Source organism: Melozone crissalis, unplaced genomic scaffold, assembly GCF_028551555.1.
Source record: "Melozone crissalis strain CALT ecotype California unplaced genomic scaffold, PUWL_Pcris_2 ptg000006l_1, whole genome shotgun sequence".
Taxonomy (NCBI): domain Eukaryota; kingdom Metazoa; phylum Chordata; class Aves; order Passeriformes; family Passerellidae; genus Melozone; species Melozone crissalis.
Window position 1 is genome coordinate 46362318 of NW_026535784.1, and position 24465 is coordinate 46386782.

A 24465-nucleotide genomic window follows, 5' to 3' on the forward strand; every position below is an offset into this window, starting at 1 on the left:
GTATGTTTTGTCACAGCTACAAGTAACTAAGGGGGGATAGGTGAACACAGCAAACACCCACAGTCAACTGCTCAAGATGCTCACCCTTTTCCTCTGCCTCTACACTCAGCAGTTTGAGAAATTGATATTGTTTTTGAGGTAGGTTTCTCCTAGGAAAAATCTTATGATGGTACAATGTCTGGGATTTGCAAAAGCAATTGTTACCAATTCAACCATCTGTGGATAGTTTGTTTTGTACTTAGTAAAAACTCCTTAATGTTTCCACAGCAAGTAGGTGTAAGGGAATACAAATTAGAATTATTCCCATTCCAAGAACAAATAATTTTCACTTATGTACAGAAATGCAGTGTTTAATCAGTGTTGTCTATTAAGGATGCTCTTACTGCTTTATTCAGAATTCTTCTTACCTATAAAAACCACTGGGGACTCTGCATTGCCATACCAATTTGAAAGTTTTGTCCTGCATCAGTGATGTGGAATTGTGCTGTATATGAAATAATAATTGACTCCATTCACTTATACTTTTGGTATATAAACACTCAAATCCTTTGCCTTTTGAGAATTCCAGAAGTGACAGACAGAAGCTCTTAGACCTAAACATCTGGAAACAAGTTTTCTTTTATTTCCAACATGCCAAGTAATCATCTGAAATAATAATCTATTGATCAGACTGGGAGATATCATTTCAGTCTAAGGATTATCAAAGATGAACATTAACCTCAACATCTGAAGATTTGGGTTTGTCTGCTGCATGAATTTTTAATTACTTTTAACAGAGTATTTCTACTTTACAACAGTTTTGCAATGTCTTTTAAATACTTAATTAAAAAATGATTTTTCAATACAATGAAAAGAGCAATTATATCCATTTATCAGAAAAGGCTGTTTGTCCTTTTAACTTTCAGGTGCCAATCCCTGCAGATAATCCTCAAACTTAATTGGAATGGCTAGTGGGATTGAGAAGAAACCAATGATATTTTGGATATCCTTGCATTTTTCAGCTTAATGAGTAAAACTCCGAAATTCTCACATTTTTTAATTGAAATTAAATGTCAGAAGAGAGAGGACCATTGAAAGTCATACACCTGCCTTCTGGTTCAAGCGAGGATGCTGTGCATCAACTGAACACAAAAGCCACTAAAGATCTCTCAGCCACAGCATTCCCTACTGTCCACACAGCTTTCCCATACTTTGATAAAGTTTTCCCCACTATTCACTTTTACTTCTTCCTTTTCCGTCCCACGTTAAAAATAGACTTTAAAACCCATGAATGCTGGCTAGCCCAAGTGCTTTTACTTCATCCTGATGTTTGTGAATCTTTGTTCCTAATTCACAGTTGTTCCTTGTATACCAGCAGTCAATAAATGAAGCTTGAGGACAAAGCTTGTATTGAAGTACATGTACAATAAACACATATCAAAATAATTCCTCACTCCTCTAAAAATTTTTGTTCTGAGGCTTCTTAAACCACCATTTCTAAAGCAGGGCTGAAACCACAAGAGCCTAAGTGCATGATTTTTTTTAAAGCAGTATAGGCAGCATACTCCACCTTTCCCAGTAAAAGAAGAAAAGAAACAAAAAACCAAAGGAGATCTTTTACTGCCATGGTACCATTTCTTTGGCATCTATTAGGAGACTTAAAGTGACACAGTCTTGTTCCATTTTACTCCTTGCTAAAACACTTCCTGCACCATGACAGTTCACCTTAAGAAACCTCTTAATTCTCCCCAGTTTTGTTTCTGGGGACAAAAATTTCTGAAGTTTTCTTTGAGTCCCAATCCACATTTTCTCAGTGCAGAAGAGTACCTAGTCACTCAGGAGAGCAACAATCACGGCTTTTCCATTAACATTACCAGGACAGACAGCCACAGACCTAAAAGATACTAAACTCTACTTTAAATTAGTGTGCAGGAGGGACAGGCATGCAAACCTCCCTGAGCTCTGCTTTCCCAGACCTAGGATGAGTTTCAGATGCGCTGACACCTTTATGGATCATGCCATGTTCCAGTTACAAGATGTTACACATGCAGCATAAAGCAGGAGGGAGCCAAAAAGATGGAACAAATCTTTGCCTGTTGCTGTCTTTCATATCACACCTGCAAAGCTTAGTGACCCCTAATGGCAAAGGGGGCCACCTGTGCAATGCAGACCCATGTTGATGACCACAGTTCTATGACATCTCACTCCTATAGCAAAGTTCATCAGTGGAGGCCAGCACAGTGGTTGTGGTCACAGTAAAAACACTGCTGCTCTTGGGGCATGATGAGCAGTGCTTAAAAGTACTGAGCCCCACTCATGAAACCAATGGAAATCATAGAAGACAGCAATCCAGGAGTTGCTTTGTCACATTAAAAGACATCTCAAAGGACTACAGAGGCTATATTATCATTTACTGTGGCCTTTCCAATACACCTGCAGAAGGGTATAAGGCAGCAAAAAATTCCACTACCTCTACATCACCTACGTTGTGGCTGCAGCTCCCAGAATAATTCATCTGACATGTAATGGGTGCTAAAATCACTTAGAAAAATGTAATCTGCCTTTAAAATCTTCATGTGCAGGAAGGGACAGATATTTTCCAGAGTAAACTGAACTAAAAAAAATCAATCTTATTGGGAGTTTTCTGAAAAAGTTGAATTGCTGTAGAAGTCACAGTGAAAGAAATTACTTTTAGTCCTCCCTCATTCATCTAATGCAGCTCTCCTTCATCAATCCTGGACCATTTTAATGCTGGCCTACTTCAGATGACAGGCTTAGACTGCAACTTATCTTATAAATTTCTGTTTATTCTCGTTTCTTTCCAAGTGCTTCAAGCTAAATAGAAGGCAGGAAAAATAATGCATCATCCTGATAATGCAAAAAATAATATGCATAATTATGACAGACTTAAATACCAAGGTAAAACCCAACTTAGAGGACAAAATGTGAAACTATAGCATTAACACACATATTTTTACTTTAAAAAAATTATTTTCCCTCATTAGTATTTAGTTTAAAGGTTTCTTCACATCAAAAATCACCAGAGGAGTATAGGCAAGAAGGAAGAATGAAAACACAGGACAAACAGGCAAAATAGGGAAATTCAGGATCACAGCATGGTAAGATCTTGATATTTTATAATTCTGGATTGAATTTGAAGAATTCAAAATGCATAGGCTCTTTTTCCAGACATCTTGTCTTCAGGGATCTGTCAATTGTTTGCCTGAAGAAAAACTGCAGTGATTTGAGCTTCTGTGTAAGGAGTTTTCCAGCTAATTTAAAGAACCATGAAAAATACGTTAATTGTGACTGCTTTGTTGAGGAACTGTAATGCCATCAAAATTAAAAGCAAGAATCTCAACTGTGCTTGGAAAAGGAAGGTGAAGAAATAATAGGGTGGGTTATCTGGGGACAGATTTTGATTCTGCTTTTTCCTACAAAAATTCTGTCCACATTCAGTGAATTACTAGCCTTTGGTAAAAAAGCACAAAGGACTTGGGAGCTGGCTGCAGTTTAGCCTTTAGCCTGTTAGAACAGTCACATCAATTATGCTGTGCATCTGCAATTTCCATAAATAAAGAGGTGCAGATGCCTGTTGCAAACAGTTTAGATCAATGCATGTCTTCTGTATTCTTTGTGAGGGGGACATTAATAGAGAGTGCATGTGAGGGAAGTAGTTTGTATTAACAAAGAGGAAAAGGTATTTTATATTTCCACTTTTTTATTGCACTAGAAACAAAACCTGAAGTTTGACTGAGCTCTGTGATCTTTGTAAAACTCTGCAAAGCAGAACTCTTCAAAGGCAGAACCTTTCAGAGCATTAGCTATTGCCATTGTTCTGTTAAAAACTTTCCTGATAATATAAAATCTCACCTATTTCAATTGGAAATGTTCAATTCAGTATAGGACAAAAAAAAATTTTACAGTCAATGAAGCCCATACCTATTTCTACCAGCTGTGAAATAAATGCAGCTTGGAAGTTGTCAGGAAATTTCTCATCATGAATTTTTCTTCCCTTATTTTCATTTTTTTGGTCTATTCTTTTCCATTCTTCCTTGAACTTTGCTTATGTTCATCCATAACATTTAAGCTGGCATGCCATAACCTGAGCTTGTAATATTCCATTTTGTGCTGAAGTTAACACCCACTGACCACAGCAGGCACGACAAATTATTCCACAGGAGAATACAACTCCTTGAATTGGTAATGCCTCCCAAATAGGCTTGAAATCAGTGGCTGAACTTGCTATCCTTGCACATATTGGCAGATTTCAGGGGTTTGAGAGTGGAGAAGGAACTGATCATGAGGCAGGGCTGGCAGCCAGACCTTACGAGGTATGGAGAAGTTTGAGAGCCAGCTAGAGTTTTTACTCACCACACCACCTGCTCCTCCTGTAGCACTTGGTTTGTATTAAAATATAGTGATTTAAAGCCCAAAAATTATATGTAAAAAGAGACATTCAGATATTTTGCTTCACACATCAAACATTTCTTCAGGTCTTTACTCCCTAACAAGACAGCACTGCATCTACGTATTATTACTATACTGTGAAAAACTCCAAATATATTAGGAACAGTTCTTTGATTTCATTGGAAGTAGTAGGATGGGAAAGAACCCAAATTTATTTTTATTTACCAAAGCAATTATAGAAGTCTACACCAGATCACAAAGATAAAGCTTTCTTAGTTTATAATAAAGCTATTTATAAGCTACTATTTTACTATAATAAAATAGTAAGAGTCATGCATAGACTTTTTAAATGGTTATATCTTTTGAAATTGTTAAATGTCTCTTTATATTTGTTAAGTCTTTCATCTCGTTACATCCAGATATTAAGATGAAAGAAAAACTTGGATTGAAGGTTCAGCTTGGTCTTTAAGTTTACAATACATTTTTTGGTCATCTTTCTAAAACCTGGCCAGTGTTCTAAGACTCATGTCAGCAAACAGAAATCCTGGAAGCTACACAGTAAACGCTCAAAAACGCTTGGATGAAATTTGTTTGAATTTGCTGATTTGAAACTGTGTTATAGTAGTAGCTATATAGTAGCTACCACTTAACCTCCACTACACAGAAAGAATTTAATGGGCTTTTTTTTTTTTTCACAAGCACATAAGAGAAATATTTGTTGCCTTTCTAGAATAATGACTTTGAATAGTATTACCTTCACCTAATGCACAATGTCATTAAGGTATCTATATCTCCTAATGAAGTTTTCAGTGCCCTCCTTCCTGTTCTCAGCTCTGCCTCACCTCTGTGTACACTTTCTCCCCACATAATTTTTTCGCTGAAATTTGTAGTGTTTAACACTTTCTGCTCCTTTTCCTTTCAATATGCTCTACCTGTGCATTCCAGATACTTCAGCATGGGCAGCTGGAGGCTTGAAACACACACCACTCAGCCTGACTGCCCCTCTTACACCTCACATTTCCCCTTATGCATCACAGAGATGCTGTACAGGAGCCAGCCATGCTCCACTCCAGTGTGACTGGGTGGCCTGCAGCAGGCACTGTCTCCCATCTCATTTTGTGCTCCAGCCATCAGCACACAGTCACAGAAAAAAATCAAGATCAGTTCTTTCCAAGTTCTCAACCTCTGAAATACCTAATCCATTGTGACATAGTGATACCTTCTTTGCCTTCTACCCACCATTTCCATCTGACTTTCAGTATTTCCAATTGCTCCTACTAGATTTCAGAAACAACATGAAGATCAACTCTGTATTTCTGAGTCTAACTGCTCTTGTTTACTATTCAGATTTCTCCTGCTGGTCTATAGGCAATTAAAGAATGTGTTCACTTTGTCCTTTGGTGCTCTGATTAATTTTTTCACCCCTTAACATCTTATTTCTGAACTAAACAATCACTGCCTCTTGCCATTTGTTGTTGTTAGCGTAATGATCCCCTGACTAATCTCATTACGTTTTCTCCCTGGAAGATTGTTTTCCTTCAGCTGGGTGGGAAGCACTGCCCTCACTGCACTCCCAGAAGGGAAGCAACGATGCACAAAAGAAAGCTCCCCTCATTTATTTTCCCCCTTTATGTGACAGGCAGAAAATCCGAAACCATCATTCCTCTCCTTCAGGCTTATTTCAAATCACTGCTAGGTATCTGAAATCTGTGAAGGAGTGGAGTCCAGCTAACCTGAGGGTGTGTGCATAGCCTTGTGGAGGCAGATGGAGGCTTCCCCAGCCCTCTACCAAGGAGGCCAGGCACGAGCCAGCTCCAGTCTGAGAGAGAGATGGCCGTGCTACCTTGTCACCCTCTGTCACTGCTGGCCAGCAATCACCTCCAAGCTACATCTCATGTCTTGAAAACTCCCTCTGAAACCCCTCCATTTGCCGCTGCTGTGTATCTGTTTGGATGTGCCTTTGGCACTTGACTCACACACTAAGGCTCATTGCTCAGCTCTGTTTTCTCATTAATAGGGAAAGATTACTCATGCTGAGATTTCCAATGCTGGGACTAATCAAGGACCTGTGGCAGTGCCACAAAAACCCTCATCAAGTTACAGCCCAGGGAACCCATCTCATAAATCTGGGCCTTGACATACAACCTGATGGACAAATATCCAAAAGGTTGGTGAAATGTCTGCTCACAAAATATTTTGCTTAAAATACAGATTCTTCAGTCACATTCCTTGAAAATATCCTCTCTGAAGCTAGAAATTCCTCTAGCATCAAGGAAAGGGTCAGTGCTACCCAGTGCAAAGCATTTCAGCCCACTACAGCATTGCTCTGTACTGGATTAGTAACCCACTGTGTTTGTAAGTTTAAGTCTCTGCTGTGTCTATTACCAAACTATTTTTCTATCTGTCTTCAAATACCAGCCTGCCCAACTTGCTGTGTCTACTGTAACAGCTTCATTCCAGTAAGAGAGGACTAATAATTTGGCCACTGGGCTCCCTTGGAAAATTCTGCCAAGGTACAGCAGGAACTGTCAGACATCCTTGAGTAAAATTTTGTTAGAAAACGCATCTGTTTGCAGCAGCCTGTCAGATGCACCACTTCACTACACTACTACCCTTTTCTCCCTGGGTCCAATTTATATACAACAGTAGTTAGAGGCACCATGAAGATGAAAAATAATTTGTGACAATAGCACTCCTGAGGGCAAACCAAGGAGGGCATCCAGAGACAACATACCTTTAGGTAAGTGGGAGCTGCAACTATAAAGGTCAGCTTTAACTCTGTCTTAATCCCCAGGTATTGATCACACTCCTTTTATAATGCTCACCATTTCTGCTAAACTGTGACTAGACAGTGCAGGATTCAGCCTCAGAATAATCTAGATAGAACTGTGCTCTGCTGCTACTTTTAAAAGCTGCTGTGTCTTTAAGCTGCAAAACTTTTCCATAAGCTAAACTCTATTCCTCATAAAAAAAAAATAAAAATCATCAGGTTTGCAGAGAAGAAAGCAGAGAATGAAAATGGAGGAAATTTATTTTATGGGAGAAGCAATAGCAAGTCAAACCCAAAATTGAATAGACTTTCTAAAAGGCTATTTTAAACAGAAATTCAAGCCTCCATCAAAAAGGAGAGCAGTACAATGACAAAAGTTTTAACTTATTTTTTCTATTCAGAAATTTTTAGATAAACTCCAAACATTTAAATATATACTGAAAGTATAAAAAAGGTCTAATAACTACATTGGAGTAGAATAGTATCTAATGTGATAATAAAAAGTCTAAACTCTTTTCAGCTGAGCTGAGATTCCAATTTTCTGCATCACTAGCAATGATAATGTTACACAAACAGTGTTCAATCATTAAATTAATTCCCATTAAATCAATGTCCTTAAAGGCCAAACAGTCCTTTAATAATTACCTGATTAAAGTGATGTTAGCATAACATATTAGTTACAGTATATTTATAATTCTCTTCACAACAATAAATCTTTTCCACCCATCTTGCTGAAATGGTGGCAATAATGCAAAAGTTGGGAAGGGAGATGTTTTGTATCACCATTCAGCAAATGGCTGGGCTCTAGCTTCTCCTGGTGTCTGTGATGCTTTAATTACAGACATTGATCAGATTTTCATTCCTATTATGTAGTATTTACAAGATCAATCTTCAAGACCTATAGGAATCAATTCCTGGCTTCTAGGCCTAGACCCACAAGCTTAATGACTTATTTCAGATATTAACAGTTTTGCATTGGTCACTTTCTGTCTTTCTGTGGAATTAGCAAAATATACTTTCAACTGCAAATCGAAGTTCACAAGAGATAAAAGAAAACGTTACAAACATTAGTGTGCATTATTATAGTGCCAATACATTGCATTGACTTGTGCAACATTATCAGAGAGAGAGGGCATGAGTAGCCTTTACAGCGCTTCTAAAAGTTCTGGAAAATATATCAGAAAGTATATTTTGTTTAACTCTTCTGCTGCCATTACAAAAGAGGAGCAATGACTGCAGCTAAAATGAAAATGGAGGCATCCACTAGTATTTGCTGAGTTACTGGGAGCCCTTAGATTAATTATTACTAGTCTTATACTACAAGTCTAGATATTTGAAAATCTATCTTTTGACACCTGGTACTGTGACCACATTGGAACTGAGGCTTGCAGTCCACCTCTCATGAATCAGTTGGCCAAACTATACTGTATTAATGCTGCTGAAGTGCATTGGTTTATTAGAAGACTTAGCAGGGTTTAAACTTAATTTTGGGGTTACCAAATATAGGACCATTCAATTACATAATCATAAATAACTGTGCAAAAGGCCTAGCAATTTTACTAACAGCTCTTTGCAAAAAAACAAAACAAAAAAACCCACCTCTGATCAGATAATTCTTTGTTGCCACTTTCAAAACATAGCCCAGCACAGAATATAATTATTAATAAACACACACAGAGAAGAACACAGATTAGAGCTCAATGGGCATTTTCAAGAAACACAGGGAGCCTCTGGGGATGCTCTTCAGGAGTGCTGTGATGAGATTTGTGCTTTTAAGATGGCTCTTGATTGCATGCCTGTGTAAAGGTGCTATTTGCAGCCACTGGGAAGGCATCAAAGTGATATATGCTTGCTATTATTTTAGAGGATGTTGGCACTGGATCTTAACAAATAACCTTGCACACTGGCAACGTTTAGATCAGATTTCAAGAGATGCTGAGACCAAATCTCTCAATTACTAATGGCTGGATCCAAATGCTGTGAAGCCTCAAGCAATCAGCCACAATTATAATCTCTGGTGCATATTCATAAGTGGCTGAGGAGATGATGTGTGTGTTACCGTCACGTACAGTTTGCTTAGTGGGGTCTTTCTGCACACTGCTGACAGGGTTGCATGTAGCACCTTCAGGGACAGCAGAGAAAACTGTGCACAATGGACTGAAAACAGACCATCTGTATGTAAAATTAACATTAAGCTAAACAATGCCATTAACGAGGTATTAAAGCGTGGCTTTAGTGAAGAGCCTGTCAGAGAGCGCGTTATGAATATGAGGGAGAGAGTCCCCTTTGGCTGAAACTGAGCAACTGTGAACCAAGCAAAGCACAAAACAATGCAGTGTGACCATAAGGACAAACACTTGTTCCAGTAAAGCCCTCACATCTTTTGATAAGTAGTTTTCCCCATAATCTTTCTACCTCTATATGATTCTGTGACTCAAGATTTTAGGGGGTGAAGGGAATTTAAAAAAGGATTACAAACTACAAACTATGGTTTTGCTTGAATTTTTAAAGAATTATGATCTGTTATAAATCTGTTCTTCCAAGTTTTCCAAGCATCCCTCAGAACAGAGTGACCCCTGACTACTTCAGAGAAAAGTGAATCACAGGCATCTCAGATCCTTAGTTCAGTTTTCCTGTCACTATTTCTAGTTACCCTTTAATTTTCAGAATGCTTCTCTGCAATGAACTCCTAACCTTACAGAATTCAATCATCACCAGTGTAGGAGCTCTAATTATGTTCCTAAATAACACATTTTAAAATTTAGACTAAAATTCCACTTCAGGTACACCCTGCAATGTTGTTATCAAAGTGATCTGTAAAACTCAAATGACCTAATGTAGTATTATGACAGTGAACAGAGGACAGAATGAAACCCTCATCCTTTTTAGTTTCACAGAGAAAAATGCTATAAAATGTCATTTATTGATGAAAATCACTAATATGAATGCTTATGTTTGAAAATGGAATAACCTGGTTTTCACAGCAAATCAGCTATCATCCTGCTTAAGATCACAACTCAGGTTTTTCAGAAGTGAGAAGCGACTTCAAAGGTGACTTTACAGGATAGTGAGGATTTTCCTCTTTGGAGATACAGAAATAAAAGAAGCCATTGCAAGAATGAGGTACATGCTTATGGCTAAAAATGTTCCATTAGCAAGTACATCTGGGCATGAACAACGAACACCCCACTCAACAGATTTATTATCACTGCTCCTTCACAGCCTGTTTGCAGATGACTTTCTTTCCCCATTCATCCCTACCCTGACTCTGTCCTAGTGTGGGGCTTCAGTCAAAGCCACCCATGTTCCTTCATCTCCCCTTTGCCTGGTATAGCACATTTTTAACCCAGCCCCATCTCACTAACTTCAAAAACACTGAAAAGGTGAAGTCCTACTTTAAGATCTCTCCCTCCACTACTGACAGTGGAAGGATAAAACTTAAGCAGCAGGAGATTCCTACAACAGAATGCTGCTATAATGAAGGTAATCCCCTTAATTTGCATGCTGGGAAGTTGACTGGATTAAAAAAAATGCAAACAAACCCCCCCACAGGCCTCATTCTATCATATATGCTGAGACTCATCCTTCAGCTCAAGAATCAGAGAAAGGAACAGGATAGTTAAAAAAATAATTTGATAGCATTTTTTGTTTCCTTTCTCTATTAGAGGTCTACTCCTTTTATAAACACTTCAGAATTACAAGAGGTCTGAAGAAAAAACCCTCAGCTGCTGAGGAAGGGAGACTTTCTGCCAGCAGCTTGAAAACCTCTGCTACTCCTGTCTTTACAGCTTTCAGGCAATTTTCCTGGCACCTACCCACCAGTTGATGTTGTGAAGTGGCTCTGCATGGGTGGATGCAGCGATGGCACAGCTGTTGCAGAGGAGGGACTCCTCACAGGGCAGAAAAGCAACAGAAAACTCCCGTGGGTTCCCTCTAAAACCCCATGTTTGTCTGGAGCCTTGGGTGGCCTCAGCTGAAAAAGGCTGAGCAGTTTGAGGGTGAAACTGTTGGCATCCCAAGCAGAGGGGGAGTAAGGCTAAAACTCATTTCTCACTTCCTTCCTACCTTAAACAGCTGAAGTTGTCAATTTAACTGTAAACTCATGTGCAGGAAGATGAAATAGCAGGACAAGTAAGACTTGCCCCTTCAGCTTCTAAACATCTTTGAAGATAAAAGATGTTACATTGTTCCTCCACACAAAAAACATTCAGTTCCTGACTAAATGGTTCTTCCTTGTTTCCTCAATTAAATGTATATTATACACAGGTGAACCCTGAAAAGTCAAAATTGGTTGCCTAATCTGAATCGAATTTATTCATTATTTACCCAGTTACAGTTTGTAGCAATATTAGAAATTACAACTAAAGAAACTGTTCTGAGGAAAATATTCACCTTAGGATGTTTTAGAAAGAACCCAGAATGATGGACAGATGCCATGACATCCAATACTACTTTCCTTTCCCTCACTTGGTCTTTGTCAGGGTTTACACTACAGCCAGATAGACATTACCTTTTCACAGTCAATCAGAGCCAGTCCTAGGCAATTAAGGTGGTTTTTGGGCTTTCACACTGCCATTCATTCTCCATCTCCTCACAGATGGAATATCAGAAAAAATCTCTAAACAGACTGCCTCATGTACCCAGTGCTACTACTCAAGCAACCATGTGCAGAGATGTAGAAATGCATTATTTAAGATGCCTCTGAGAACTGCCTGAATCTTAACTTCAAATTAGAGAAAATCCAAGCATATCCCCTGGTAGTTTCACACCAGTGATATCACACTGCTGCAAACAAATGCTCACACTACTGAACATTTTAGTTGGAGTATGGTTATTCCATGGAGCTACAGTCTCAAAAAGAGACAATCAAATAAACCTCTGAAAGGACATAAAGCTACATCGAGGCTTATAAAGTGTACTTCCTACACAACAACAACTCTCAGGGCCCACTGTCAGTTCCAGTGACCACTTGTGGTTTCCAAATACTTTTGAGACACAGGACACAATTGCCAAATGTACAATTTGGGATGCTGTCAAGAAGGCTGGCCAAACCACTGAGACATGCAAAAGGAGCTTGGGTACCACAGGGCTGCAGTCCCCATTTCAGAGAGGTGACTTTATGAAGGTAAATACACTTACTGATGCACCAGCCCAGATTTAATCAAAATGACATGAAAATTTTGGGGGTCACACTTTGAGGTGGAACTATCATGCCACAAATATAATGATTTGGTGTATATAGTTTGTTTTCCAACATGTTTAGTATCTGAATTTTCATTTTCCCAGCTCAGTGCTGTGCATTTTAGGCTCAGAAAGTCTGTTTCCCTTGCTACATGAATATGTCAAGACTGGCATTAGCTTCAAGAGCAATTAAAATTGTTAATTCATGAGACTGGCATTTAAGTTTTGCCTTCTATCAGAAGGTATAAAACATGTTTTTATGAAGGAAGATGGGTAACATATCCATTTTAAAACTAAGGGCTGATAGCGAAGATATTAAATAATGTTTCTGTGGTCAGCCAGCAGATCAGGTGCACAAACCAAATTAGGAACTAGGTACCAGTCCTAAAGTCTTTACTTTTTACTGCGTCTTTTATTGTATTTCTAAACATACCCCCTCCCCCCCCAATAAATCAGGTTTCACCACTAAATATCATATGTGAAGATATAATTAATTTCTAACAGAATTTTTCCAGAATGATTCTAGACTCTTCCTCTGAATATTAAATATTTGATTGTTGTACAGTTAATTAAGAGAAAATGTCACTAAGAAAGGATGTTGCTACAGCATAAGGGTTTCCTGCTGATAGGGACATGCCAAGAGTGAGATAAGCAAGACGGACTAATTTATTAAGCAACAGCAGACTCCAGGCAGCGCATTTCAGGAGGATTATATCACACCTTGGGTGGTAATACCAGGAAGAAGACTGAGAATTCTGAGCAGCTTTAACCATCGGAGAAGTATTATAATGACTTTGAAGTGCTGAAGCTTGGAGGCTGTTTTATTGCTCCTATGAAATGTAATTTACACAAGGCAAACAGTGAGATTTGCTCATTTGCCAGGTATTATCAGCATAATTGGCCATTACTGACACCACTGATGACCAATCAAAACCTCCAGTTGTGACCAGCATTTTAAACAAATATAAGGGGATAAAAATGGCCCACCAGTGGTGCTTTAACATCATCCATTTCATAACTTTTCTAGGTTAAGCAAGTGGATTAAGATCTCTGAAGAAAATTATATTTTTGCAGCTAATACTTCAAACACTCATTATCCTATGGTCAAATTCTATTTATAAAACTATAATGAATGTTTGTTTTCTTGCAATCACTAAGAAGTGATTAAGTCTTGAATGATTCAGCCATTTAAAAGATATTTTTTACTATAGCAAAAAAACCAAACAAACACAAACAAAACAGAGCCTTGCATCTTTACCTGCATAATCTAAAATCCTGCCAGGCCAATCGAGAAATATCTTCTCTTACAGAAAAATTCAAAGTGAAATGAGCAGAGTGTGATAAGATAGAGACTAAGTCTTTTATGGTGCCTTTCATATAAAACACAAAACATTGTAGCTTTCTCTAACTTCATTATTTTTTCAACATTCAGTTGAAATCTATTATACTAAGTTAGATCATCACTGAAGCAAAATTTGAGAGGCTGCCTTCAAAACAAAACCCCCAAAAAGATCCTTCTGCAAGACCTTGGTAAAAAATTATGCAGCATTTCAGCTGTCTCAAAAACTGATCTATTATACAAAAAGGGTTGGCAGCAACTCTAGATCTTGAACTCCTGTTTCTTAAATCATTGATTTTCTCCAGTACGGGTGAGAGCAGAGTGCTCCCTAGAGCGTTTTGTAACAAGAGCCCCTAATAGGAAGCTAATAGAAAACCTTCAGGAGATTAAACTAGGTTCTCAGCAAGTATAAAAGTCATCAGACTGTTGCAGCAACTTGATTCAGCTGATCTCAATGAAGATTTTATTAAAGTTTTTAGAACCCCCAAATTTCTTCTCTGAGAGCTCATATGGCAGGTTCCCTATACTGGCAAATTCTAATAAGTGGAAAATTTGAGGGAGCACCAACAATACCATGGCTAAAGAGCAGGTTGTATGGAGTAGCACAAAAGCTGAGCAAAGTCTACAAAATATATCATTATTCATACATCACTCAGACTCTTGTCCCTTTCTTGTCCCTTGTCCCAAAGCAGGGCTGCCTAAAGCCAGATTTCTGTCCAGTTGTCAAAGGTAATACTCAAAATGAGCAAAATGAGGAGCTTTAGTCACTCAATTTTCTAGGATGAGCAAAAGGAAAAGAACAAATTCAGAAGCCATGACACCAAATTTCAACACAACTGCAATCTTCCACAGTCTGAATCTATGAATTTGCTTCAGCTTTAGATGAATAGACAACTCAGAGACAACAGATATTATCTTAACTACTCATGCCTGAATTTTGACTTCAGAGTCAGAAGCATTTGCTTTTAATATAATCCACAGCAGCATGACTAAGATCACCTAAAAGTCTCTTAGTGGTCACAGTATATTGCAAATTCAAGGGGTATATTGGGTGGGAAGCCAAAGCATTTCAGTGTACTGCTGCCCTTTTTCTTTTTTTATTTTTATAATGAAGGGCTTGAGCACAGAATGCAAAGAACTCCCTTTGCATTTTTATACTAATTGTATACTACAATTAGTATACATTTTTATACTAATTGTATACTAATTGTATATTGCAGCTTTATGCTCATATGTCTTAAAAAATAATTTAAACTATTTTGGCTGATCTCAATAACGAATGAACATCAAATAAAAAGGGAAACTTAAAATATAGCTTCATATTACCACTCTCAAAATGGTGCCTAGAGTGGTCACTGAAATATGGAGTTAAGAAAGTGAAAGCCAAGTTCAAGACCTAAATTTAAGTGACACAAGTAGCAGTCACATTAAGTTTTAGTCTAGCTTTAAGAAAGCAACTAAAAAGATCTAAATTTTCTAACTGATTGTGACAGTAATTATAGACCTGCCTTAAAAACCATTGGATTGATCTGTGTTGACTTTTGTCTATAGACAATGACACAGTATCTTTCTTTGGTGCTTCAAAAATTGGAAAAGGCTAAAATTGGTTAATAGCATTTGGAAAAGGGACACAGTGAACTAAAGCTACTTGCTAAAATCTCCCAAGTTTTTAACTATTCCAGAAGGAACGAGCTCTTTGTTTCAATCATAATAGGTTATGAGTTTCCTTAAAGAGTGAGTTGTATTTTTGCAGCAGAGGGCTCTCTTCAGAGCCATGGCAGGTCTGAAGCCACTCTGCATGCTTGCAAATTTTTCCTCTGTCCAGAGAAAAGAAAGATGATGATGCCACAAATAACTTGTTAGCCCCAAACAAAGAATCCAAAACTACCAAAGCACAAGCAATCTTTGGTTCAAGCTGCTTTGTTTCTGTCAGCACAGGGCATAAAAGCATCTTTGGCTCTATGTTTTGATAAGAGAAATGAGTACCTTGTCATGCTTTAAATCGCTGCTGAAAGATTTCTTAAGTGAACTTGACAGTATTTGAAATGCCCCATGCTGCTACACTTAAGATTTGCCAATCAGAATTAATAGCAACAGATTTACTATTCCAAAACAAATAAAAGCTGTAGTTTTTCTGCTGAATGAAGAACTGATGAATGAAAACAGAGGCAAAATCACCACAATAGCCAGTTATCCTGTCAATGAAAATTATTTTTATATGTCTGTATTGACAAGGATTAGTAAACAATAATGCTTCAGCTAATATAGTTTTTGTTATATTCAAATTGAATGTGAAATACAGGCTGGCATTATAAATGGATCTCTTTTTCTTCTGCACTGAATTTCTGAGTTCTTCTGAGTCTTTATGTTTATATCAGTCAGTAAGTGTATTTTGGTTTAAATAAGTAATAATAAGTAGATGTATTTTGGTATAAATTCTTTTCAATATGTTTCATTTTTCCTTCTATATACTTCACGAGAGTTCTGCTTGTTGTTTGAAGGAGAGCAAAACTATAGATACATGTCTGTTGCTTTCCCTCACTCACTAGGAGCCAAGTGAATATTTTACTTTATTCTAGAGAATTCCATAGAGTTGTGTTGAAAATTCACATGGTAGAGTGGTAAGGTGTCCCTCTCTCCCTGTAACTAATTCCTCCCACCTTCCCAGTTTTGTGAATTTCTTTTTCTGACATTACACAGCAGTTTTGGTGCCCCAGATGCTTTGCACCACCAGCAGGTTTTACTGAGCTGCACCTCATGTGCAACACCTCTTACCACAGGGAGTGGATGCTGATCTGCTTAAATTCCCTTTTATTTTTTCCCTATTGAATTCTGGTATTGTTGCAACCTGGTCCTCCTTATTTATATCTAACTTCTTCCCCAGTTTCATGCTGAATTCAAGGTTTCTCTCTAAGCCCTCCTTAAGCACTCATTTTCATTGATTAGTCAAAAAACCATTTTTTTGTTAAGCTAACTGAGCATCTATCCAAGGACTCCTTTGTGGACTACTACTCTGGACCCATAAGTTAGGAAATTTCATGAAATACAGACTTCCTTGGAGAAACACGGCGCAAACAACTCAGGGGACAATTGTTCAGACTGAGGTGTGTTAAACCACTTGTGCCTCCTCTGAACCTCAGCTGGGCAGTCTCCTAGAAAGCTTTCAGGGGCTCCTGTTGGGAGTACAGCAGGGATGCTCAGGCTGATAAACCTGTGTGGAATCAGGCTCACATTCATGCAGTAAAGAAACTAATTCTCAAGTTCTAACCTAACAGGAAGACTGATGTAATGAGTCTCATTCTGTAACAGACCAGCTGCTCCCTCACAGCTGGATTTGCTAAACACTTACACTGGGGATATTTTGGACAGAAAGAGAGCTTTATAAACCCACCCACATACATTCCAAAAACTTCCATAGGTCTCAACTACTCTGAAGTCTTAGGTTTTATTTATTAGAAAAAAAAAAATCACAAAATCCCTGAAACTATCTCTTCAGCTCTCCTCAACTGACCATCTGCTCAATGCAAATGATAATTTTAGAAGTAATGTCTCTATGCTTATGTGTTTAAAATTACCCCTGTCTCAGCTTAAGCTTTTCTTCTGTTTTTTTGGATAGTGACATTATTTTAGCTTTTTTTTCCATTCTAGGAGTTTCATACTTGATTTTGATGGATACCTTTAGCTTTTATGGATATAATCTGATTGTTTTGAAAATAAATAATGTAATGCTAAATCACATGTTGCCATTTTTATGTAAATATGACACCTTTACCTACAGTGTTCCATCCGCATTCAGGTTAAAATACAAAGAGCTGTCTGCAAGTTTGGGGCTGTAGTGGCCATGGCTCTTTGTACAGCAGATGCTCTGTGAAATTAAAACAGGTGTACCTGCAGTGCCAGCAGTGACTGAGGAACGATTACATGGATAAGCAAGAAGTCATTCATTCTGTTTTGTTTTTGAGCCTAAATCCCCTTTTTCTCTTTTATTAAGGTGTGTCTTCTTATTGCACTTTGCTCTACAACCTCAGCTTGTAGACCAGAATCCCTAGCAGTATATACCCAGCCAAGATCTGCAGTCTCTGATGTCTTCAGGATGCATGGTTAAAACCATGCCAGAAGAGGAACATTGTGGAGGACTTGGGAATATAAGCAGAATTGGGGAGTAGCCTAGGCTACACCAGATGCTAGATGGGTTTGAGAAAGCAATCAGGAAGGCCAGAGAAGCTTTAATCTAAATATTAGATAGGAAAATTGAAATAAATCAGAAGAGGGAGGAAAGTAAGATTGTTTAGCACTGCTGACTAGTCTAAACTTAGTTCAAACCCCAAATCCAGGAATTCTCTGTCTGACTGGGTAAGAACATAGCACTTGTTAATGTTGAATAATTCTCCAGCAACTGATGAGCAGAGAAAAATCTTTTTTGACTCTGAGAAAAATCACCTTTCTGTAATAACAAAACAACAAATCACAAGCTGGCATGCAGTGCTCTGAAATTTTCAGGGATCCACATAGGGCAGCTAAATATCTAGAAAATCTTTCAGCACAAGGCTTTCCAGTGCTCCCAGTTCCCTGTGGGCTGTGGGAGAGAGGCAGGGGAGAGGAAGGTCTCTACACAATGGGGAGGACAGGCAGGTTTTCTCTCAGAGGCAGAGCCTCCCTCTGTCTCTTACCTTGCTGCACGAAGGATCCATAGACAAACCACATGGAGTTGTAGAGAGTTGTGGAGGTCATGGATCCCATCTGAAGGCGCGGGGGGTTGAGCCAGTTCAAGAGGTAGACCAGGAGCCCCACCAAGAGCACCGTGCCAGCAATGCAGGCCCACAGGGAGAGGTCGAAGGGGGCCAGGCAGGCAAACATGTCCACTGTCTTCTCTGCCTTGCGCAGCAGCACGCCCACCGAGTAGTCCATGTAGCGCGTCGTGAAGTCCACCACGTTCTCCCTGTCGGGGGTGATGGTGAGGGCAGAGATCCCAATGTCAGCTCTCTGAGGGGAGGAGGAAAACACAACACGGATAAGCAGGAGCTGCACAAAAAAGATCTTTGCTCCTCTGTGATTTATAGCACCTAAGCTTAGGGAGAATCAGATGCCAAGACCGAGGTCTTCAGCCTCATACATGTGAGCACAGAGAGGTGACTGAGGCTAGATCAACCATGTGTCTTGGTTTCTGCAAGCAAACCTCACTTGGTGGACTCTGGCACATCAGCTCTCCTTGTTGTTATTTTCCAAGAAATCAAAATACTACAAACACAGGTAATACCTGGAGGAAATCTATGTTTGGTCGTTTCTGTCAACCTGGCTTATTAAAGCCATCGCTGGCATTGTGGCAAAAGTCAGATTTCGTGCAGATCCAATCGTAGGAAATTAGTTGCCTGATAGAGCCAAATTTATAAAATATTTTCATGATTTGATGATCATGACAAAGGGCTACTACCCTAGGAGCACCTGAAATTCCATAAAACATCCATTTTATCTACAGAGTCTGAAGTGCAGAAGGGCAGATCCTGTACTCAGTTCCTTTACGATTAATTCCTCTGTATCCTACTGACAAGCAATTCCTCCAGCAATGCCAATCTGTCATGCAGCTAGCCTGGACTTGCTTTGTGCCATTTCTTTTCTTTTTTTTTGTAATTTAAAGAACACATTTCACATGAAAAGAGGATGAGTAACATTTCCTGATCTAATCATTGTATTTCACAGTATGTATGAGGTCTCCAGGGACACGAGACACAAGTACAGCAGGTGCTACTGTACTTTTTACAGGTACAATTAGAGCTTCACTGAAAACAAGAAAGGTTATTTAAAGCAGGCATATGAATACGATTTTTAAAAGCCCAAAGACTGAGCAATAAGACTGTGAATTCTAGATGTTTTAGTATGACAAAAGAGTACTTAAAATATTTAAACTTGTACTACCTTGATTTAATCCATTTTTGTTCTGCCTAAAGAAGTGTGTGATCCTTTGGAAGGGGGTGATGAGAGCACAAAAATTTGAAAGTACTCAGTCAAATTTTATTAACTCTCTTGAATTTCTTTCTTCTTGCCCAAAGAAGGCAGAGATTCCTAGTTCCTTAGATATATGATTTGAAATATTGAGTGGGAAGGCATAGCAGCTGAAACTGACTAGAAAATTTTGTAAATCAGCTGGGCTCTTTTAATATGATGTGCAAAGCACTGTGCAGCCCATGGCACAAATGCACAATCACAGTGCTCTTAAGACTTCAGCTTAAATGATGTTACTTTATATTGATTGTTCACTGGATTGAGAAAGTGGCAGAGCCCAGCTGGAAGCCTGATGACTTGGACAAAAAAAGGGTTTGAAAATATTGATTTTCTTAAAAGCTATGAATTAGAGCTTCAGCTTTAATTTGTGTGTTAAGTTCTCTGGAGTCATAAGTGAAGCTGTGCTGATGAGCACAGCTGAAGGCATGGCTTCATGAATTCACTTCAGGTCCCTTCCTAACAATTTTGTGAGTGATGATACAACTGCTCTTTGCCCATGGGCAGCAGAAAATTCAGTCAGTAATTAGAATTATCCATGGATAAGACTCATTCAGGTTATCCGAGTCTCCCTATCCCCTCACTACAAACCTTCTGCTCAATGAGTGACTCAAGTGATTCACAGCACCTGCTGACAGTCAAGCCCTTGCTCCAATGAGCAAGATGCAAACCAGCCAGCATTTGAATTGTTTTCCACTACTGTTAACATAAATATGCTTTTAAAATAATTTACAAACACACAAGTCTGATAGTTGTCAAACGAGAAATTATGATTGCATTTAATGAATAGCATAGATGTGTGCCTTTCCCCCTGAATGTGTATCAAAAGGCAAAATAGGAATTCAGGGGTGGAAAAATAAAACCTCCTAGACTCAGCTGCTGCTTATTAGGTTAGCTGGGTTACTAATTATCAGTATTTTACTAAAATACTTCCCCTTCATACTAGATCATTGAGCTTCTCATTCAAATTGCAATCTGTAAGATGATTAAAGATTCTCTACTGAAAAGCAACATACATCAGTGAAGATACTTTAACCAAAGAAGAGTTGACGGTATGACTAACAGAATTATTTTCTGCTTTTCTCCCCCTTTTTACAGCAAAACACATTTTTTTCCCATTAAATAGATTGAAGAGAATTAAGCAAAAAAATGAGACACCATGATATCTGTGGAAATACTCCTTCTAATCTGCATCTCTGGGAAGCAGTCCCTCCACATTCCCCAGAATTATGGTTCCACCTCAGTTATCAACCAATTTTGACAGTGGAACAACATTGTGCTAATGGAAATGTTGCATTTCCTTTGTTCTACTGCAGCAACAACTGTGCTATAATTATGTCTTGCTACTTTATATGCTACATATATAATTAAGGCTTTGAGGTGACCTAATTTCAGCCTTCCAGTACCTGAAGGGAGCCTACAAGAAAGATGGAGAGAGATCTTTTTCAATGGCCTGGAGTCACAGGATGGGGGGGAGATGTCTTCAAACTGAAAGGTTTAGATTAGATATTAGAAAGAAATTCTTTACTGTGAAAGTGGTGAGACCCTGAAACAGGATGCCCAGAGAAGCTGTGGATGCCCCATCCCTGGAAGTGTTCAAGGAAGGGCTCTGAGCAACCTGATCTAGTGAAAGATGTCCTGCCCATGGCAGTGGGGTTGGAATGAGATGATCTTTAAGCCATTCTGGGATTCCATACGTCTTTATTTCTTGAGAGGTAGTAAAATGAAAAACAGAAAGGAGAGAGATAAATCCTGACTTCTTTAGCACTCTGGTGTTTAGCTGTTTCCAAAAAAAAAAAAAAAAAAGAAAAAAAGCTGCACTGAAATATGTAAACTCATATCCTTACTAAATTGGATCATAAACACCAGTTTCCCAGAAAACCACACTTTTAGCACAAAACCAAGCTTAAGCTTCACTTGATACTTCATTTACTGATAGTGAGCATCCTTGATTACATATAGATTCTGTCATCTTGTTTCAAAATTGGAAGATGAAAAAAATTAAAAGCTTGTCATTAACATGTCAGATTGGATCAGAGAAGACATCAGTTTGAAGAAGTAAAGGTTCACTTAGTGCTTTTGAGACAGAAAGGCAAATGCACGCAATTATGTCAATATTTAGATATAAAGCTGCCAAGCTGAATTATAAACATGCATAGCTCTCCACTCACTAAGTTTTTGCAGTGCCAAAATCAAAAAACCATCATATGTCTTACACGTTTCTCATGAATGAAACTCTGACTCCTGAAACATATTGAAAAAACAGCAGAGGGCATTACTTTGCTCTGTGTGACCTGCATAGAAATTTATATTTATCTTCCTTAGCACCAGTTCTCCTGAGGCCATTGTAGAGCAACATAACCAGAATGAGAAAATCCAAAAGAAATGACCTAAAGGGTCTGATAGCACTGCTACTGGTGTCACAGAACCAGCTTATCAGCAAAGCCTAGAAATCCCTGAAATGTCCCTAAGCTACTGCTGTAGCAAGCACATCTCATACACATGGAAAGCAATCTTCCTGTGGCTCATCATCAAGAACAGGGAAAATAAATTCATCTATTCTAAACAGGTCCTGTGAGTGCCTTCACTTTATCCATTTTCAATGTTGAATCAAGTTTCAAAAAGTGCTAGAAGTGATAAAACACAGTCCCATGTTACGCAGTTATTAATATGGACATGCAAAAACCAATCAGAGAGACATTTTTACTCAAGCTAACGCACATAGATCCAAATAATTCTCCTTTTACTCAACTATTATTTTTTCTTGTCTCGCTTTGTCCTTCCTGTATGGTTTCTCCCTTTAAGAAGGTTGCACCCTTTAAGAAGGTGCAATAGAAAAAGAGCCTCATAAGAGGCTTCCACTTGATTTTCAGTTTCTCTTAGAAATTATTAAGCATGTATTTTTCCTTTCCTGGTGGACCTAAGTGGAATCAGGCTGCTTTCCCTAGGCTATTTGCTTCCTCATGGCTCCTCACTGGAAAAAAATGCTCACAATCAAGGTAGCATGGCAAGATGTGAATAGCAATGGTTGATGAATGTGAATATCACCAGAAAGCCCAGAGTAATGCTGGAAAGCCTGGTGTGCTCTCCCAGAAGTGGCATTAGCCACTTCTCTTGCCTGTCACACAGGCTCATCCCTCGGGCCATCCGGATAGAGGGCAACGAAAGGAATCACTCTGAGAAGACAGATAATTAACAGTAAGAGAAAGATTTGTGGCAAAGCACTGCTCCCTTGAGATGGTTTTAGCCTCTCCACAGAGGGCTGCTGCTCTCTGAACTAATCCTGTTTGTGAGATGAAGCTCTACAAGATGCAGTGAGAGCCCTGGTCACTTGACAGGAGAGGGCAAGAGCACTCTCAAAGAGCATTTATTCTCTGAAGACCACTTGGTTCAGGTGTTTAGCAAACAGAAATCTGTGTATTGCAGAGTTACATTCAGAGTATTTTGACTAGAAAAGGTGCATGGATCATTTGTGTCCCTAACATAAGTCTTGACAATCAAAGGAGGGGAGGCTTGAATTTGTTTCCAAATTCAGATTAAAGATCACTTACTATGTTCTGCTGATTCCAGCTCCTATTTTAGCAGCCAACAGAAACCTGGTGTGCAAAGCTGGAACAGAGTGAGCTAGGCACAATGTCATGTCTCTGAAGCCAGCTGCTGGCCCAGGGCATGTACTTGGCACAGCTGGGCTCCTGCCCTGCCATCCAGCTCCAGCAGCGCTGCTGCAAACAAGATCAGCCTGGGACTGCTCTCTCTGATACCAGGACCTGCACCAGAGACTGCTGCATGCTGAAGATGGTTAATGTAAGCAGTGAATATTGATCTTGAGCACAGAAATCATGTGGTTGCTACAGCAACTGCTATTTCACATGGCACATCTTCTGGAGTGGCCAAAGACACCTTTTCCTCAATGAGATGATCTCTACAGCTACCTGGAAGGGGGCTGCAGTGAGGTAGGGATTGATCTCCCCAGCAAGAAGAAATAGGACAAGAGGAAATGGCCTCAAGGTGTGCCAGGAGATGTTAGAAAAACTTAATTCACTGGAAAGGTGGCCAAGCATTGGAACAGGCAGCCCAGAGAAGTGGTGGAGTCACCCTCCCTGGAGGTATTGAAAGGACAAGAAGACGTGGCACTTTGGGACCTGATTTAGCGATTGACTTGGCAGTGCTGGATAGCAGTTGGACTTGATAATCTTAAAGGTCTCTTCCAAGCTAAATGGCTGTATGATTCTGTGCACTCAAAAAGAGAAGGCAGCTATTTTCCATTACCTTTGAGTGAGACTTGTCTCTTGCAGAACTCATTCCTGGCTGACACACTAACAGGCAAAGAGTACTCCCACTGTTTCTGGAATTCCTCCACTTGTTGGCCAGACTATCATGTACAACTTGGTTGGGAAAACAAGGAAATGCTGTGTCTCAGGTTAGGCCTTTAATTTAAAACTATTCTCAGCTCCTGTACTTCCCCTGATGAAGTTGCCAAGCGGATGGAAATGTGAGTTCTGGGGGCAGAACGCAGCTCACAGTAAATAAGAAAGCAGCCTTCCAAGAACAGCTTGCACTTGGTCAGGGGTAGACAGACACTGGCTGCTCGCCCTGAGGTTCTTTTTCCTTAAGAGGGACAGAGAAAAGGAGAGGAGGACACAGTGAACCTTTACTGCTAATTAATTATGTAAGGGTAAGGAAGATGAAAAATTATACACTGCCACAGTATAGGGAAAATGTTGGCTTTGAATTCCAAATGCAGCTCCATTAACCCTTCATACACTGTAGATGTGCAGAAAGATTTCAT

The 24465-nt window shown here is 39.1% G+C and overlaps 1 protein-coding gene across 4 annotated transcripts in view; it reads right to left on the reverse strand.

The window, feature by feature from the left end:
* Positions 1-24465, reverse strand: part of GRID2 (glutamate ionotropic receptor delta type subunit 2) — a 671892-nt gene that overhangs the window by 101883 nt on the left and 545544 nt on the right. For all 4 annotated transcript variants that reach the window (XR_008484345.1, XM_054295276.1, XM_054295268.1 and 1 more), the window contains exon 11: positions 18350-18662. Coding sequence is in view for 3 of the 4 variants with exons in the window: in XM_054295276.1 (XP_054151251.1) it covers positions 18350-18662 (313 nt within the window). In the remaining variant the exon portion in view is untranslated. The remainder of the gene's footprint in view (positions 1-18349; positions 18663-24465) is intronic.